At 41.9% G+C, this 18,993-nt stretch overlaps 1 protein-coding gene across 1 annotated transcript in view; it reads right to left on the bottom strand.

Annotated features, from left to right (window-relative positions):
- The window catches only part of ush2a (Usher syndrome 2A (autosomal recessive, mild)), a 275,510-nt gene that overhangs the window by 213,188 nt on the left and 43,329 nt on the right, over positions 1 to 18,993 (bottom strand). Inside the window, exons 11-13 of the mRNA XM_061745247.1 lie at positions 15,193 to 15,414; positions 11,846 to 11,939; positions 2,849 to 3,044 (exon numbers count right to left, since the gene is read on the bottom strand). Of these exons, the coding sequence (XP_061601231.1) occupies positions 2,849 to 3,044; positions 11,846 to 11,939; positions 15,193 to 15,414 (512 nt within the window). The remainder of the gene's footprint in view (positions 1 to 2,848; positions 3,045 to 11,845; positions 11,940 to 15,192; positions 15,415 to 18,993) is intronic.

Below are 18,993 nucleotides of genomic sequence, written 5' to 3'. Positions count from 1 at the left end.
GTTGGACTTCTGTGCTAGCCACAGTTTGTCCATAACGAACACCATGTTCAGGCATAAGGGTGTCCATCAGTGCACGTGGCACCAGGACACCCTAGGCCGGAGGTCAATGATCGACTTTGTTGTCGTTTCATCTGACCTTCGGCCGCATGTCTTGGACACTCGGGTGAAGAGAGCGGCTGAGCTGTCAACTGATCACCACCTGGTGGTGAGTTGGAGGCGCTGGCGGAGGAGGAGGTTAGACAGACCGGGCAGACCCAAACGGATTGTGAGGGTCTGTTGGGAACGTCTGGCTGAGCCCTCTGTCAGGGACATCTTCAACTCCCACCTCCGAGGGAGCTTCTCTCGGATCCCGGGGGAAGCGGGGAACATTGAGTCCGAGTGGACCATGTTCTCTGCCTCCATTGTCGACGCAGCGGTTCGAAGTTGTGGACGCAAGGTCTCCGGTGCCTGTCGTGGCGGCAATCCTAGAACCCGGTGGTGGACACCGGAAGTACAGGATGCCGTCAGACTGAAGAAGGAGTCCTACCGGGCTATGTTAGCCTGTGGGACTCCTGACGCAGTAGATGGGTACCGGCAGGCCAAGCGAGCCGCGGCTCGGGCAGTCCTGGAGGCAAAAACTCGGGTCTGGGAGGATTTCGGGGAGGCCATGGAGGAAGACTTTCGGTCGGCCTCGAGGAAATTCTGGAGGACCGTTCGGCGCCTCAGAAGGGGGAAGCAGTACTCTGCCGGCACCGTTTACGGTGTGGGTGGGGAGCTGTTGACCTCGACTGGGGACATTGTCGGACGGTGGAAGGAATACTTCGAGGATCTCCTCAACCCAACTGACATGCCTTCCACTGTGGAAGCAGAGGGTGAGGACTCTGGGGTGTGCTCATCCATCACCCAAGCCGAGGTCACTGAGGTAGTTCGTAAGCTCCTCAGTGGCAGGGCACCGGGGGTGGATGAGATTCGCCCTGAGTACCTCAAGTCTCTGGATGTCGTAGGGCTGTCCTGGTTGACACGCCTCTGCGACATTGCATGGAGGAAGGGGACAGTATCACTGGAGTGGCAAACCGAGGTGGTGGTCCCTCTGTTTAAAAAGGGGGACCGGAGAGTGTGTTCCAACTATAGGGGGATCACACTTCTCAGCCTCCCCGGGAAAGTCTACGCCAGGGTACTGGAGAGGAGATTACGGCCGATAGTTGAACTTCGGATTCAGGAGGAACAATGCGGTTTTCGTCCCGGTCGTGGAACACTGGACCAGCTCTACACCCTCCGCAGGATGCTCGAGGGTTCATGGGAATTTGCCCAACCAGTCTACATGTGCTTTGTGGAGCTGGAGAAGGCATTTGACCGTGTCCCTCGTGCCATTCTGTGGGGGGCGCTCAGTGAGTATGGAGTCTGGGGCCCTCTATTAAGGGCTGTCCGGTCTCTGTATGATCGGAGCAGGAGTTTGGTTTGCATTGCCGGCAGTAGATCAGACTTGTTCCCGGTGCATGTTGGACTCCGGCAGGGTTGCCCTTTGTCACCGGTCCTGTTCATAATTTTTATGGACAGGATTTCTAGGCGCAGCCAGGGGCCGGAGGGGATCCGGTTTGGGAACCACAGGATTTCATCTCTGCTTTTTGCGGATGATGTTGTCCTGTTGGCTTCTTCGGACCGGGACCTTCAGCATGTGCTGGGGCGGTTTGAGGCCGAGTGCGACGCGGCAGGGATGAGAATCAGCACCTCCAAATCCGAGGGTGGCGTGCCTTCTCTGTGTGGGTGGAGAAGTCCTGCCTCAGGTGGAGGAGTTCAAGTATCTCGGGATCTTGTTCACAAGTGAGGGAACGATGGAGCGTGAGATTGACAGACGGATTGGTGCAGCGTCTGCAGTTATGCGGTCGATGTACCGGACCGTTGTGGTGAGCTGAGCCGAAAGGCGAAGCTCTCGATTTACCGGTCAATCTACGCACCTACCCTCACCTATGGTCATGAACTTTGGGTAGTGACCGAAAGGACAAGATCGCGGATACAAGCGGCCGAGATGAGTTTCCTCCGCAGGGTGGCTGGACGCTCCCTTAGAGATAGGGTGAGGAGTTCGGTCACCCGGGAGGAGCTCGGAGTCGAGCCGCTGATCTTCACATTGAGAGGAGTCAGCTGAGGTGGCTTGGGCATCTGTATCGGATGCCTCCTGGACGCCTCCCTAGGGAGGTGTTCCAGGCATGTCCCACCGGGAGGAGACCCCGGGGAAGACCCAGGACACGCTGGAGAGACTATGTCTCTCGGCTGTCCTGGGAACGCCTCGGACTCCCCCCGGAAGAGCTGGAGGAAGTGTCTGGGGTGAAGGAAGTCTGGGCATCCCTGCTGAGGCTGCTGCCCCCGCGACCCGGGAACGGATAAAGCGGAAGAAGATGAGTGAGAGAGTGAGTGAGTAAAAGTAAAAAATTATTTGCTATGGTATGTATTTACTTTTGTTCACTTTAATGATCCATTCAATTTGGCCTAGGCACTGTTGACTTTTTCATTACATTTTCTCTTCCCAAACCTTTCAAGAGGGAATGGAAAAGCCGTTTCTGGCTTCATATACAGTTTTTAGGGAAAAGATGGCAACAATACCACAAATCAAGACAAAATGTGACAAAGAACGTTAAGCAGTTTTTTTGTTTTGTTTTCCTTTTTGTATATATATATATATATATATATATATATATATATATATATATATATATATATATATATATATATATATATATATATATATATATATATATATACACATGCAATCAGATGCTTACGTACTATGTTCATTCACTAAGGCAAGACAGTTCCAGGTCCTTTATCACTTGGATTAAATGTAAGAAATGGGCCTACGTGGCAAACATTTCACCTGTGGTGTTGTGCCTGCAGTTGTCACATACGCCTCCTCCTCCTCGATAGTGCTCATATGGTTGGTCATCAACTAGGACATCGTAACGACAGGAGAGGGCGTGGCCGTGACACTGACAAGGTCGGCAGTTCATAGGCTGGAGCTGATCTCCGGACCTGAAGGGTTTGTCATTGTAGAGCGGTGCACAACGCTGGCACTGTACAAAACAATTAAGCATAATAATGATAAAATTAATGTAACAATGCAAAGTACACATATACAGTAATTTAATAGATTATGTACAATATATTCTATTGTAAAATGTTATGTTTTGGTTCTTTAATAAAAACAACAATAATAATAGTAACAACAACAACGTCGGGATGTGTATATCATTTTAAAAATGAAGACTCTGTCTTCTCTCTATCATCACATTTTCTTTGGCAAGTGCCAAACCTCGTCCTTGCCTCCTTATCACCCATATTATTGCACCACTGATCTTATTCCAGGTGCAACAGTACAGGAGGCAACAGAAAAATACCCAGGCCTGGGGTGTGTTGAGGGGCATTTGAGAAACTTGGAGGGAAATAGGAGTGTTTGTTTGTGATGCAGCTCCTAAAAATACACAGCAGAATAATTTCTGTCAATTGGAAGTGAGTTTACATGTAGGTTTTGATGGACGTTGCCATTTTTTTAACAATTTATTGTGCAGCCCTACCTCACGTGATGTTTTGCAGTTCTCGGGTTGTGCGTATTTTTGACCACATGAATTACATAACAAAGAAAAGTTTTATAACACTTGAGCTTGCTTTGATTTTTGATGTCCTGAACAATATAACAATCAAAAAACAAGTATTCTTTTGCACTTCTCACCTTATCCTTCAAACTCATCCAAGAAGCCACTATCTTCACTTAACCTCACCTATGTAATACCTACCACTTAATTTGCATCCACAAAGGCAACCAGGGGCATTCAACACTTGCCTTGGTCATTTTGAATATCTTCTAATTCCCTTCACTTTAAAGGTCTCAAAATTTGCCGTTTTTATGCCTATTCATGTTGATCAAGCACCTCTACGAGAGTTACTTGAATGACTCTCAAAAACTCTGTTAGGTCTTGCAAGGGATGGTAGGGCAAAGCCAACCCAAGGTGGAGACAGATGCATGGACTGTGTTGATCTGCACTTGATTTTAGAGGACCAGTCTGCAGATGCAGATTCTACATACATGACGATAAGGTTGTTTTGTGAAAAACACACACAAAAAAAGGCAGCTAGACAGCCTGAAAACTGGGTATATTACAGTAGTACTAGACTTGAACATTTGGAATCAAAAAAAGCATATTAAGGGACCTTTAAAACAGAAAAGTGAGTTTCACGTCAGTTTAATAATAGATCTGTATGTAGTGTCAAAAAGTTTTTGAGCGCGCCTGATCAAGTTACTGTATTATACAAATAATTACCATGTGGGTGCAAAGTTGCATAAATACAGATCACAAACGCAGTAGTAGTTCGGGTGTAACAAGAAAGACTACGATACACATTTAATAAAGAACAAAGAAAAAAGCAATATTCGTCTATCCATTTTCTAAACCTGCTTATTCCAATGTAGGGTCACAGCAATCTGCCTTTCGCTATCTTTGGCAAAAGCAGGTCGCCAGTCCATCACAGGGCGACTTAAAGACAAACAACAACACAAGCTCACACTCACACCTATGGGTAATATAGAATCATAAATCAATCTAACGTACATGTTTCTGGACTATGGGATGGAGCGGAGTACCCTGAGAAAACCCAGGCAAACACGAGGAGAACATGACAACCCAACACAGAAAGACTCCTGCCATTATTTGTGAGGCAACAGCCACCAAGCTGCCCAAAACAAAAACTTTTCTAAACATTTTATTGCAAATACAAAATGCCAATTTATGCATTCAGCAACACTTGGTGAAAAGCTTATATTTATCGTCCAAGGACTCACTAAGCATTGGGAGTAGTAGACAAAACCAGTGAAAGAGAGGGAAAACTATAAAATACAAGAGGTATTCTCCAGCATGCAATATGAAACCAAATACACACATGCACACACAAGACACACAGAAAAAAGGAAACTGGACCACTAATGAGGAGTGACCTGCAACAGCTAGCGCTTTCACAAAGTCCCACTTTCATGTCAAAATAAACAACCAAGGTGTGTGTAGGGGAGAAGGAGGGGAAGATATAAAAAATGCATTTTTGTAGCGGAGGCGAGAAGCAGCAAGTGCATGCCCTTTGATTTTGTTCAGCAGTCAGTACAAATTATGGTGGACAAGGGGGGCATCAAATGGCAGGATTAAAAATGTATTAAAAAACACAGGAGTTCTTCCCATGTCTGACACATGCAGATCTGCACTGGGCCTATTATGTATGACACACGGAGGAGGGGGAAGGTAAGGGTAAAGAGGGGGAGGGAGACAATGCTAGCGAAAACAGGGGGAAGGGGCTTTTTATTTTGCATTTGAGAGAGACAGGAGTGAAAGAATGAAAATGAAACATCCAAGAAACTAATGAGAACAGTTTTGAAGAATAAAAGACAAGGATCAATAAGTCAAGCCATAAGTGGAGAAATCTGTCAGTGTACGATGATAATGTGGGACAAAGACAGAGATTAAAAATGATAAAAATCTGTGTTTCTCTTTATCCAAATGGTCACCGGTATGCATGGGTACTAACACAGAAAACTGGGGTTGAATTCCTTGAAACCTCAATTCGAAGTGCAACTGTGATAGAACTTCACATGGTACTTTAAAGTCCTCGTCAGCTTAGGTGAGATTACAGGTTAGACCCTGCTTTAAACGCTTATGTGAAGTAAAAAGTCACCTACTTCTGGCTTTCAGATAGTTAAAAGTGACACAAAGAAACTTTTAGCTTAGAGCTATTTTTTATGACGCTATCTGAGTTTTATTTTTGTTTGGTGTCTTGCTCAGTAATTTGTTTCTTCTGTCATATCTTGTGTGAGTCTTTTGTGAGTCCAGTGCTATGATGCCCACTGCGTTGTGCAAGCTCCAGCATCTTTAACGTGTGGCATAGCACCAAAAAAACAAGATGCAGTTGTCTCAACATGCAAATGGGATGGTAGCCCAAAATTACTTGGCTGGTTACTGCCAAGAGTAGGGATGGGATGCTGCTAGCTCATGTTGAGAAGCGGGCCACTCATTTTCAGAGGCCTCCGTCCTTGTGCAGGTGCTCTGCTTTCAAGCCTGTGAACTTTACCGGGCGTGTGTTTTCCCCTGGTCTCTTTGCCGATATTCCTTGTCTACTTATTGTTAATGAAGGCCACTAGAGCCACAAGCATTTTTAACCAAAGTGTAACTTTGGGAGACCGCAAAAGGTTTAAAATGAAGAAAAAAAAACTTTTTTTTTGTTTGTTTTTTTACCTGTAAATCTGCTGAATGTGCTTGTAATGACAGATGTGGGATAAATTCAGAATCTTGTGCCTCAGGTAGGGTTATGTTAATTCAGCCCCATGTTAAACAAAAGAAATACAGGTTTAATGTTAAAGCGACACTACGTAACTTTTCCACCTTAATATCATATTTCCAGAGTCATTGTGATGGTACATCAACTTCCAACAGGTTTAATGAACCTCTGTCATGGTCTGAGGGGGTCTGTATCACCTTCACTGGCACTATGTAACTTTGAGGAGCATGGTAGGAACCCTGCCACACTAAAAAACTACAAATCGTTACGACTTTGACTGCTTTACGGCATACGTCACTTCCCCCTCCTTCCCGATTCGCAGTCGAGACGAAAATGGGCGGGGCTTGGAGCTCAGAGCTCCGCTGAAGCTGTTGCTGTGTTATGGCTGCAGCAGCTCGTTTCTATAATACATCCATGCAGCAGCTCCACATAACAGACGTGGGGAAAAGACCCTAATGGTTTAACTTTTCAACGGTTTCCTGCTCGGAGGCAGAACCACGCAGGCCAAGTATCTGATATAACAAAGTAAAAGAGTGAAAGACTCGTCGGCTCGCTTTGGATCGCGGCTGTAACGACCAAACACACAGTAAAGCATGATTTATGGTTCTGCGTTAAATCGACGCAGACCCACGGCGTAGGGTACGTGGCGACGCGCAACGTACGGTGCGTGTCGCCGCGTACCCTACGCCGTAGGCTCTGCGTCGATTTAACGCAGAACCATAAACAGCCTTAAACCACAAACACTCACACAGACGGGCGTCGGATCAAAACACGGGTTTTATTCCCCACTTCTCCAGCTAAACGCAGTTGCTGGCCAGCTCTCTGCGGAGCAATTAACCCCAATCTTCAGATAAAACTAGTTTGTTGAGGAAAAAATATTAACTCTTATTTGTAGCTGCAGAGGAAAAAAATAATCTCACGAGGAAAACAAAAATATTGCTCACGCCTCTTCAACATAATATAGCAGTCAAAAAAAAAGAAAAGAGAAATAAGAGGGATACAAAACATGTACTGTATGTTGTACTATTATACAAATGTATTGAAACACATGGCTCTTCAGGGATTCAGGGATCTCTTAGGGATTTCATATGGATCCAGACCGTTAATAATCATTATTTTCTCCATATACCGCTCCCTGGCTTCCTTGTTTAAGGTATCCCGGTAAATTCCAGTTCCTTTCCAGCAGTTTAACATCTTTTTTTTGCGTTCCTTCTGTTCACTTGGTGAAACAGAAAAGCGTCCTTCTCTCATCAAAACAAATGCAGCGACGGGACAGGAGTTTTCCGGCAGTACGCGCTGGTGCTCATGGGAAACGTAGTGTTCTTTCTGGTAAAACACTACCGATTTTGTCCACAAGATGCCGCCAAACTCAGAAAAGCTGAAAGTTACGTTGTGCTGCTTTAAAACTATTACAAAACATTATGTTACGTGGGGTTACCCATTTTTTATACTTTGTGTGGATGTGAGTGCTGACATGTATGTGTTAGCAGTCGGGAGCTCTGCACACAGCGACATGATTACAAACAGGATCTCACGAAGCAGTAGGAGATTCTCTGGAGATGTGATGTAAAACCCCACAACGCAAACACAGGACAAAAAAGAAAGAAAGAAATCTATGCAGCCTCAAACACATCGACACACTGGAGACAGTGTGTTGTTTGCATGTTCCTGCTTGTTCTGTCAGTTTGCTTGTTCATCTGCCGTGATGTTTGGCCTCAAGTCTATCTCCTGTCATACCAACAGTGACTTCCAGTCTGTGTGTTTGCTGTGCGTTCTTCTCAATTTCTGCCCATCTGTGGCTCTCTGCCACAAACTGTTTTACTGATCAAAGGTACTTTTCTTTCTGCCCTTTGAGCAGATAGCCCTCTCACTACATTATCGCTGTTTGTCCCATCCACTAAGGAAGATTCCAAGTGCAGAAGAGTTCTCCGTCTTTATTTCTCTTCCATCTCTTCCATTTTCCAGCATCTTTCTTCTATCTCCCTTCTTTCTGAAAAACAAATTACTGTGTATATCTCTCCAAGCTTCCCACCTCTCCCCTTCTTCACTCACTTCCCCCATCTCCACTGTCCCCCAACTGCTTGTTCTCATAGCCATGGTGAGTATGTGAGCAGGAAATATTACCATACCAAATGAAAGGGAGAGGACTTTTTTCTTTATTCTCTTTTCTTTTCATTCAACACTGCCTTACCTTTCCTCTCTCACTGCCTGCTAATTAGTTGTGGGACTCGTGTTTGGGAGTTAAAAGAACGCAGACGCTCATTCTCTTCCCCATACAAAAGGTTTTGATGGGACTCCGTCTTCTACACACTGTACCAGCGCAAAAAGGAAGGGAACGTATGCATGTTGAGTGTGTTGGGTTTTATTTCTATTGATTTTCTTTCCCTCTTTCTTTGCATTGAGTCACTCTTACGTTATCTCAAGACTAAAAACGATACACATCTATCTGTGCTTAAATATTGCAGTTACTTTTATTGTAATGTTTAAGAATGATATGCCATAATACCATTTGTATAAGTAAATTAGGTTTTAATCCTCAATGCAGGCAGAAAAGCTGAAAAAAAAAGAAAAAAAAAAAGAGGCTATCATCCAGGAAATTAAAACCATATTTTGTGAAAACACATTGTCAACATCATTGTCATATTTTTGCGGGAGTGCATGTGTCAGTGTGGATGAAAGTGTGTGTTTTGCACTGTGAAGCAGAGAAGAAGAATAACATCTTATTTTAACTCCGACTGTTTCAACAAAACCTGCTGAGTGAGGAGACTCCCCTAATGGATATGTGGACATTCAGATGGCCTGTCACAAGCATCTGTGCGTGTGTGCGTGAGTGTAAATCTGGTGGGACAACTCATCTTATCCTAAATGCCATGACCAATTTCACGCTCGCAGTGGAAAGGTCATGGCACTGGCTCGTGTGTGTGTGACAATATTTGTGTGTATGACTCGATTTTGTGTGTTCCCACAAAAAAGTTAACCCGGTTAACCCCAGCGCAGGTAAAGAAATCTGCTGCTGTTGCAGGCTTACCAACAACAGCCCTATTTAACATCAGTAGCTCTATCTATACCAGGTGCAGTTGCAAGAAAGAAAAGAAGAAAAAAAACATCTCTATATGTACAATAATGTACACATTTTTTCAATTTTAACTCAGGTCTTCATCTTATTCCAAATCTAAATTTGGGAGGTAAAAAAAAAAAGATCTCAACACTACTTGGACTCAGGACATTTTGATTCTTACAACACACGCGCTCTTTCACACTAATATACACACAACCATATTAAACACGTTTGTTAACTGTTATCAAGTCCTTGTCTGATGTACCTGCCCCTTATGCCTTCAGGGTGAAGACAAAAAAGAGGGTTTATGAAAAAATTGTAATGAAGCTTTTTTTCTTTATCTTACCAAAATAATATATTTTTACAATTACGAAAAAGCAATATTATAGAAAGAAAGACATTCTATTCTGATGCATTAAATGGCACCCTATGAGTTAAAATAAGAGTGTAATGTACAATACAGTATATGATATACCTTTCAGACATGATGAATCCATCGGATGCAGAGAAAGTTACAGAGCCAGAGTGACAGAATGAGAGATCAAGTCTGACACAGAGTGCACATAAGAGAAAATCAAAAGACAGAGTGAGAAAGTGGGAGCGCATGTGCATGTGCGTGTGCATTTTTGAGCACGTGTGTGTTTAAGTGTGTATCTTCTGAGGCCCCTGTTGATCATTTTGACACATGTCTGAGCATTTCTGTCACTTTAATGTCACTGTGGAAATTCTACAGATTAGTACAACATCCGTCATTGTGCAAGGCCGATCCAAGTCAACAGAACGCATGCAATATTAAACGCTAATATTCCCTAAAGCCTTTTATGCTCCAATATTACAGAGAGAGAAGAAAGGCCCTGAATATTCACTCCGAAAGATGACATAGACAGGTTTAGGAGAGAAGTGCACACACACCCAGATGATCACACAAAAGGAACTCTGTGTAGACACGTGCTCTTATTAGACACAGTAATGTATTTCAGAGAAAGGCAGCTCGTATAGAGAATCATTTACATAAAACATATCTATGTTGCTTATTTCTATTAACATTCCCAACACAAAAAGGAACTAATGTATGTAAGAAAACGAGTGAAAGGGACAGCTTGGGAGGATGGATCAACCTGAGACGGAAAGAAAAATAAAAGAAAGAGGAAATGAAACATGAGTAGCAGTGTCAAACAGGAATGAATTAAATACCTCGAAAGTGCTGAAATAAGGAGTGGTTGGGGGTGGGAGGCAGAGGGGTTCAGAAAAGGTTTGAATGAAATGAAGCGAAAGCAAAACAGAGGGAAAAAAGAGAGCTGATAAGAGATGCATGCTGAGGGAATGTCATTGTTCTAGTCGATTTGAGACATTATTTAAAGAAAGACTCAGGAGAGGAAGAGTGAGTATGAGAGACAGAGAGTGATCAACAAAGAAAAGAAGATGGAGATGGTGCAGGGATCCAAAGAGAAAGGATAAATGTATTGAATAAAAAGAGAAAGGGAGAAAAGGACAAGAAAAAGAGTTGTTTTTCCCCCATTTATATGGATGACAGTATTCATCTTAAAATAAGTGTCTGTGTGTGTAGAAAACGCTGTCCATGGTAGTTCGATGTTTGACGTAACAGAAGCAGTTGAGCAACTGATAACTGACAACTACATCTAAACTTTTCACTCAGTGGCCTCTCTATAATAAACACACAAATGCACCCTAAAACAGTCATACCTCAACATTTTACTCATGAGTTGTTGCTTCTAATCACCACATGTGTAAGGAATGGAAATTCCTTAACTTGTGAAAAAACTTGGAATAATTAACTTTTCATGAAGAGTACTGGGAGGACATTCTTCAGTTAAAGGGGGTTAGCATGAGTGTTTTGTCACACACTGTTAATAGTTTCATTCATTCATTTTTTCCATTTCTAATTTTCATGGCAGTGATTCATTATCGACTGATATTTAAATCTTACTCAAATGGTTCAAAAAAGAGCTGCCTGCCTGGCACTGCCGGTATACAATGTAACAACAAATGTAAGAAGGCTATTAATGCAGATTTTTTTTATAATAAACAATCAAATGATCTGCTGAGAAAAGAAAGAAAATATTCTCCATAAATGAGGATATCGTTATGTCTGAGTGTGTAAGGGGGTGCGTGAATGAAGAAGTCCCCTTTTCACCAAGAAGCAAAGTGCTTAATTAAAACAGTTTTGCACCAGGGGATTCCACTGTGCTAAGTGGTGTGTGTGTGTGTGTGTGTGTGTGTGTGTGTGTGTGTGTGTGTGTGTGTGTGTGTGTGTGTGTGTGTGTATGTGCATGCCTGCTTGTGTCTTTACATGCTTGAACATGATATTTGATGTATATGAAGATCATGTAGCTACTGAAAACTGAACAGAAATTGATCTAACTGAGCAGAACTCTTGAACACATGAAACTCTTGACCCTTTAATACCGTTTCAGCTGTGACTGGATTCAACTTTGACATAGGATCCATTACTACAGCTGTGATCATACGTTTGTTACTCACGTTATTTCCTATTGTGTGGCTCTCTGGCAGGCACAAACAGCGGTATGGCGTGACACTGGTGTCACAGTGGTCAGCGTGACCGTGACAGTCGCATCTGTTCAGGGGATGGAAACCAGAAAGAAGAGTTAATGCGACTGAAAATAAACACGTGGGCAGGAGCAACATTACATTGCAAAACGATGACAATGTACACCTTTGATTTCATTTTAGAATTTAAACAAAAAAAAACAAACAGAAGCATGATTACAAAAAAACAGCAAAAATCATGGCAAACTCTTTCTCTGCCTCATAGGTTCTGTCCAGACCTCCTCCATCCCTCATTCATGTAAAGCAGTATTGCCACTGGAAAGTTCCCATTCAACATTTATAAATGCCACCCTGAGAATTATCAGAGTAGCATAACAGGTGGCAGACAGGTCTGTTCCCCTCTCTCTTTCTCCCTCTTTCAGACACACTCTGCACAAGTTATTTAATTATTCATTCAGATATTCAGTTGCTTTCTCTCTTTAACTCTTCCTTCCCTGTATTCTTTCACCTCCTGTTCTCGTTATGCCACTTTCTGTTAATCAAAATAGGAAAATGTTAACCGGTGAACATTTGCCCTACTTCGAACCAAATGCGTCTTTTTGAGCAGGATCTCCAAGTCTTGGAATCAAAATGGTTTATAGGGGCATTGCATTTGTAAGCAATTATTAAATACATTAAACAAAAATTAAGTTAAAAAAAGACAAAAAAAATAAAACAGAATAACAAATAAAAATGATGTTATTTGCTTTCCCTGTTAATGTTCCAGTATGTGAAGATGATTAGAAACCAAAAATACATTGATAGGTTTACTTTAATATCTTTATTTCTCTACACCAGCAGCCGCCTCCCCAATGTCTCTGTACTTGTCAGCAGCCAGACGAGCTGCCAAAATAGTGATTTTGTTCACGCACTTCTTTAAAAATCTAATCAAATCAGTGTTAAATGTAGCTACATGTTGGACACACTGGCTAATTTCCACTTGAACAAGCCTGTGAGATAGAGCCCTCGCTTTTTCTCTTTTAGGGTGCTTTCACACCTGTCCCGGAGCAGTTGTTCCGAAACAGGGAGCATTTCCCCCTAAAGATCGGTTTGTTTGGTATGTGTGAACACAGCAATCGCGCTCGAATGCGGGACTAAACAAGCGAGCCGAGATCGCCTAGGAGAGGTGGTCTCGGCTCGCTTCCATTGGAGACCTGGAGCGGTTCGTTTGCAGTGAGAACATAATCGACACAGCACACAGAAACAAACAGAAACAAACTAGCCAAACTCGCTTACGATGCTCCATAGTTGTTGTTTTTCCCGGAGTACGGAAGAGGAAACTCCTTCCGCGTTCATTTCTGACCTATGAGAGAACAGTTGGTTCGCGCATGGCATTTGTTAACAGCTTTGAACCGCTACAGACGGTTGCCTTGTGAACACAAACGCCACAAACGAAAAACGAAACAACTGTATCAATTTAGCCCCTGAATCGGAACAAAACAAACGGACCACAGGTCTGAAAGCACCCTTACTCTGTTTTCTTTGCGGAGCTGCAGTCTGGTTGTGAGCTGCATGTATGAACAAAGATTCAAAAAGTCATTTTATATGTAAATACAAAGACACTTTCAAAGTTGATTTTGGATTTGAAAAATCAGTGACTACAGCTTTGTGTAGTCATAATGGGAGTATTTACCGCACTTTTCTGAGCTTTGCTCTGTGATGAGCAACAGGAAAATATGTGCATGAATGGCTTTATTAGGGATTCATTTGTTCTACGATACAAAAAAAGGAACATTTATGAAAGATGTCAATGTACATTGATGTATACGGTATGTACAATTTCAGCTTACATAAATGTATACAATCTCACATTGGTTTGGAGTAGGCAGAATGCAAACAGTAACATAGAATGTAGTTTTACACTAAATAACAGAATTCTGCCCAAAAATGCTATAATAAAATTTCTTCAGCGAAGTCCTTATATTTAACTTAGGAGGCAACAAGGGACACAAAGACACAAAATTGTGGTCTAAAGTGAAATCCAAAGAATCTCACCCCCCTGAGAATCGGAACAATCAAATACAGGCTGGTAGCCTGTGAGAGCCACTTCAGCCAAGGAAGCAGACCAGATGAAACATTGTCTCGGTTTGTGTCATAAAAGTCATAGGATATCTGTCAGTGCCTACCTCTCCTTCCACGTCACTGGTCGACAGCTGTATTTTTTTGGGAAGCCTTAGAGCAGAGAGTTGACTTTCAAGCTGAAAATGGGTCAACAAACCTCGGACAAGACCTTGTGCTATGTTTGACCCTACTCCATCCCGTTTATATCACAGAGCTTTGCATGTCCCGGGAGGATTCACTGGAGGAGGTCATTGGGTCTGAGGTACAGAGGCCATGCAACCGATTGTGCAACAACAAGGCTACAAAGTAAAAGTCTGACCAATACAGTATTATTGTTTTGTGCTACTCCGAAAAACCTGACTCTCAAATTATAATTCAGCATTGGAGCGACTGTAATATTGCTAGATGAAATATTTTGTATTTAAATGTTATATCTCTGCTTCAGTATAACGCACTCATGTAAAAACAAACAGGACCAATAATTCTCACGTGAGCTGACTGGCAATAAACATGCAGACTCTCTTTTTCCTGTATGTCTGTTTGCATGCTTTATGAAGAATGCAGACACAAGATGGAAGAAGAATAAAAGAGAGGGGGACCAAGAGGGAGGGTTGAAGAAAGCACAGATGAGGTTTCAGCAGCATTTAATCTCCGTTTCTCCTACTTCACTGTAACAAGCTACTAATTAAAACTGCTAAGAGGGAGGAGGAGAGACAGAGTCAGAAGTGATTGCCTACTGCATAATCCTATAATTAGCACAGTCATAAAAACAGTCACTACGTCAGTCTAATGAAAAGATGTGTTCACAATTATTCTCAGAAAGCTCTAATGTAATTCAACAGTCTGCAACATTATTTTTCTTTAACTGTTTCCCCTTAATTTTCACAAAATTTCAAAAAAAGATCTTCAAATATTTCTATCAGTTATGGCACTTACATAACATCTGGCAAGAGGCTCAAGTGTGTGAAGTGTACAGCATATGGTGATTTTATTTATATCGAAATGAGTCATGATATTCAATGGTCAGTGCAATGACAGTCTTTCAAAAAATGGAAAAAAGTATTTGGTATGTTCCTATTTATGTGTGAGCTGTGACTGCCAATTTTTACTCCTTATTTTCCAGGTTTTACACATGCAAATAATTGTTTCAAAAGTAACTGAAACATGTTCAGCTTTCAAGAGACCTTTCGGGAGATATCTTGGGAAAAATAAGTTTTTACCTGCCACTGATGGTGATCTCATTGATGGCAAAGTATCTGTGTTGCTGGTTCACCCGAGCTGCTCTGGTGTAGTACTGTCCACTCAGAAGTATTCGGACCTGGGCAGCTTGTACCATCTCCTGCAGGGCAGGAGTATTGTAGAAGTCGTTGTAACCCGGTCTCAGATTTGGCTGAGTAGTCAGGAGGCTGAATGTGATGTTACCTCCTGATAAAGGCATGTCACTGTACACAGGAAATATAAGCAAATATTGTTTCCGATAAGATTAGGATTGTAACGGCATTTACTGTCATTGCACACCTGTTCAATGAAAATTGATTGCAAGTCCTCACAGTAGTATTGAAAACAAAAACAATGCAAGATAAAACGACAAACAATTAGAAAAAAAAAGTAAAACAGTAAAAATAGTAAATAGTAAGGTAAAAACAAAAATAAATACTTTTAAGCTTAAGAAAAATATGAAATCGCCAAATGGTATGTTAAAAGGTTTTGACATAAAACACTATTATCTATCTTTGAGGAAGTACTAGTTGTGTTACTGTTGGATACGAAAGTCATCACATGTGAATGGCGCGGAAGTACGACACTAGCAAATCAGTCAAACTGTTGTATTAGCTGATGTCTGTGGATATATGTTTCAGTTTAAGTTAAAGGTTTGGATGTACGTACCTACTTATTCAAAATAAATTAGCATTTATTGATATAGATGAGCAAAACTTGTGGAAGAAAAATAAACTAAATCAGTGACTGTATGAGTCACAAGGGAATAAATGCCCATGTGCTGTTGGGTCATGTGACACAGCTTGGCATTGTCATCACATTCCATAGGCATTGGAAATAATATTCTCATAGTATCCACCCAAACTTCTGGCTAAAGTCATAAACGGTCAAATAAAGCTTTTGATGTTTACTTTGTAACTGCAGGAATTAACTTTTTTTCCCTTTCCTTTTTGTTGTTTGAAAGCAGCAAGGTGTCTTTACACCCCACGTCAAAGCTGTGTTTTCTTTTGTTTTGTTTTTTTAATTCAAGCATATAAATCTATTTTTGATGCAACTATTCAATGACTTTGTACAATGTATCAACATATTCTTGATTTAGAAATGTTTTTGTTAATGTATTTCTGAGGATATTCTTGAGTCACCTAAAATATGAGGATATAAATATCAGGAATGTATTTACAATCTGATTTCAATGGGACTAAAAAAGGGTTAAATATAACAAATACAAATAGGATTCAATGACAAAATAAGCCCATATAAGCAGAACTCACTTATCCCTGATTTCAGTATTTTGCTGACAATACTGTTCTGCATGGCTGCTTTGCACCATTTCCTTTACCTAAATAAGTATGGATGTATAAACTTTAAATGGTTAAGTTGTGCCAAAACTTATTTTGTCAATAACTCCAGTGGGTACTGGACAATATATTTTGTAAAAAGGTATTGTTTTGTAAAATAATCAAGCTTGCTAGATAAAGAAAGACAGAGTCAGAAAAAGAAATGACATGAAATGCTCCTTTTGATACAAATAAGGACTACTGTGTAAATGTTTTACCGAATGAGGTTCAGATATTCTCTTGCCAGCTTCATTCATGTGTGTAACTATCTTGTTGATATCATGTCAGTAAAGTGAAAAATAAGTAATGACAGCATAATCTGTGATCTATTCATGGTTGTTCCATCTAGTGCCAATTGAGCAGATCTGCCAAGAATCACTGTGTGAGATCGTGCACGCATGTGAGCTCCAAATCCAGTACCGTACCTCACGCCAACTGAGACCCTGTTGTTGCTCATATGCCAGGCAATACTGTAGGTGGTTAACTTTTAACAATACTGCCAGTGTATGTGTGTATGTGTCTTATTGCCTGTTGATCGGTAGTACACATCTGGTGTGTTATGATTACTTTTGACTTTTATTTGTGCTTTTGCATGTTCATACTTAAAATTATGCTGAGCAGTAAGCCAACAAATAAAAGTGAGATAGAGACTTAGTAAACTAAATGTACTGCTCAGTTTCTTGAACCTAACACCTTGAGAAGGTGAAAAGGGCTAGGCTTAATATGCTCTCAATGTGCCCTGGGCAAGAGGAGGCAAACAAGGGTGGGCTAACTTCTGGTTTATTTATTTACATCTAGCTTATAACATCATGAGGAGGTTGGGTAGAATGCCTCTGGATTGGCATTGGGCGAGATGGTCCCCCAGAGGGTGCATTTATTTATTAAGGTAATCGTGCTTCTCAAGCCTCCCAGGAAAAATGTATGCCAAGACATTGGAGAAATTAGTCTGGCTAAAATGAAACCTGGATAATATTTATGACCATGTCAAAATCCTCATAAGCCCATGTACAACCAGAGTACTTAGCTTTTCACTGCCATCGGTAAGTGAGGGTGTTTGTCTGTGGTTGGACTCCACAAGGCCTGCTGCTTGTCACAGTTTGAACTGCAACGTTTATGTACTGAATTTTTTAGTCTCCCCAAGGGGCAGAGGGGGTTTAGTTTATTTGGCTCTTGAGAATATATAAGTTTTTGGCAGAAGATGTGGCTGTATGGCCTCATCAAGCAGATATTTCTAGTGCACACTATGGAAGTTTGGAGCCAAATGCAAAGCAGCATCAACATACAGCCCATCCAGTCCATGGTCCTCCACCCAAAGAAGAAAGAAATTCCTCCCCTGGTTGGAAATGAGTTGCTGTCCCAAATGGAAGGGTTTGGATATCTCAGAGTCTCATTCTCCAGTTGGGGGTAGATCAAATTGTGAGATTGAAACCCATACTGAGGGAGTTTTCATCTTTGGATGCTGTATTACTATGTTGTAGCTGAATTGAAAGGTCATTTTACCTGTCACACCAAATTTCAGTCAATACATTTGGTCCCGAGCTGTGGGTAACAAATCGAGCAATGTGATTGCATATCTGATGGATAGAACAAGAAGCTAGGTTGTCTGGGCTTAGAGTGCAGTCTGTGTGAAACTGTGGATATGGGATCTTATCAGAATGCCTTTAAAATGTTTTTCCTAGTGTATAGTATATCCCAAACTAGGAGGATCAGATATGCTAGGTGCTAAAGTAATTACAGCAAGCCGTTTGACATGATAGATTACAATGCAGTTCTCACTTAAAAGAGCATGTCCATAATAATCCATAAATTTGCAATTTAATACTATTTTTTAACTGGTGAAATAAATAAAAAATACACTGTACTGTACATACAGAAGTCATGGATTGAAATCTAAGTTACCGTATTTTCAAGACCATACGGCGCGCCGTATGAAAAGGCGCAGTCTCAGTTATCTGTGTCATTACTGTATTTAACACACACACACACAACGCACCGTACGAAAAGGCGCCGTCTACACACACAAATGACGCACCGCCTTACAACAACACACACACAAGCATACAAGTGTTTGTATTTAAAAATAGAGTGGGAGCAAAACTGAGTTTGATTGTGCTTCATTTAAGTCTGTATTACAAAGTCCTCGTCCTCCGTTTCTGAATTAAACAGCTGCGCTAAATCAAATATGCAACAGTTGTCAGGACTCAGCCCGTCGGGCTTCATCCGGAGCCCGATCGCGCTGATACCAGGAGAACTGCTCAGCGCTGCGACGGGCACGAGCCGGGCGCACTGAGACGGCCACGAGCCGGGCGCGCAGCTCTCTGGCCACGCTGACCAGTTCTCCCGGTCTCAGCGCGATCGGGCTGCAAATGAAGCCCGACGGACTGAGTCCTGACAACAGTTCCACTTTCTTCGCTGTCAGAGTCACTTTCCGTGCCGTGCGGCCCCTCGGAAATGATGCTGGCTTTT

This window comes from Cololabis saira, chromosome 2 (genome assembly GCF_033807715.1).
Source record: "Cololabis saira isolate AMF1-May2022 chromosome 2, fColSai1.1, whole genome shotgun sequence".
NCBI lineage: Eukaryota > Metazoa > Chordata > Actinopteri > Beloniformes > Belonidae > Cololabis > Cololabis saira.
The sequence above is the reverse complement of the archived record's forward strand: the minus strand, read 5'-3'. Positions and strand labels throughout refer to the sequence as shown.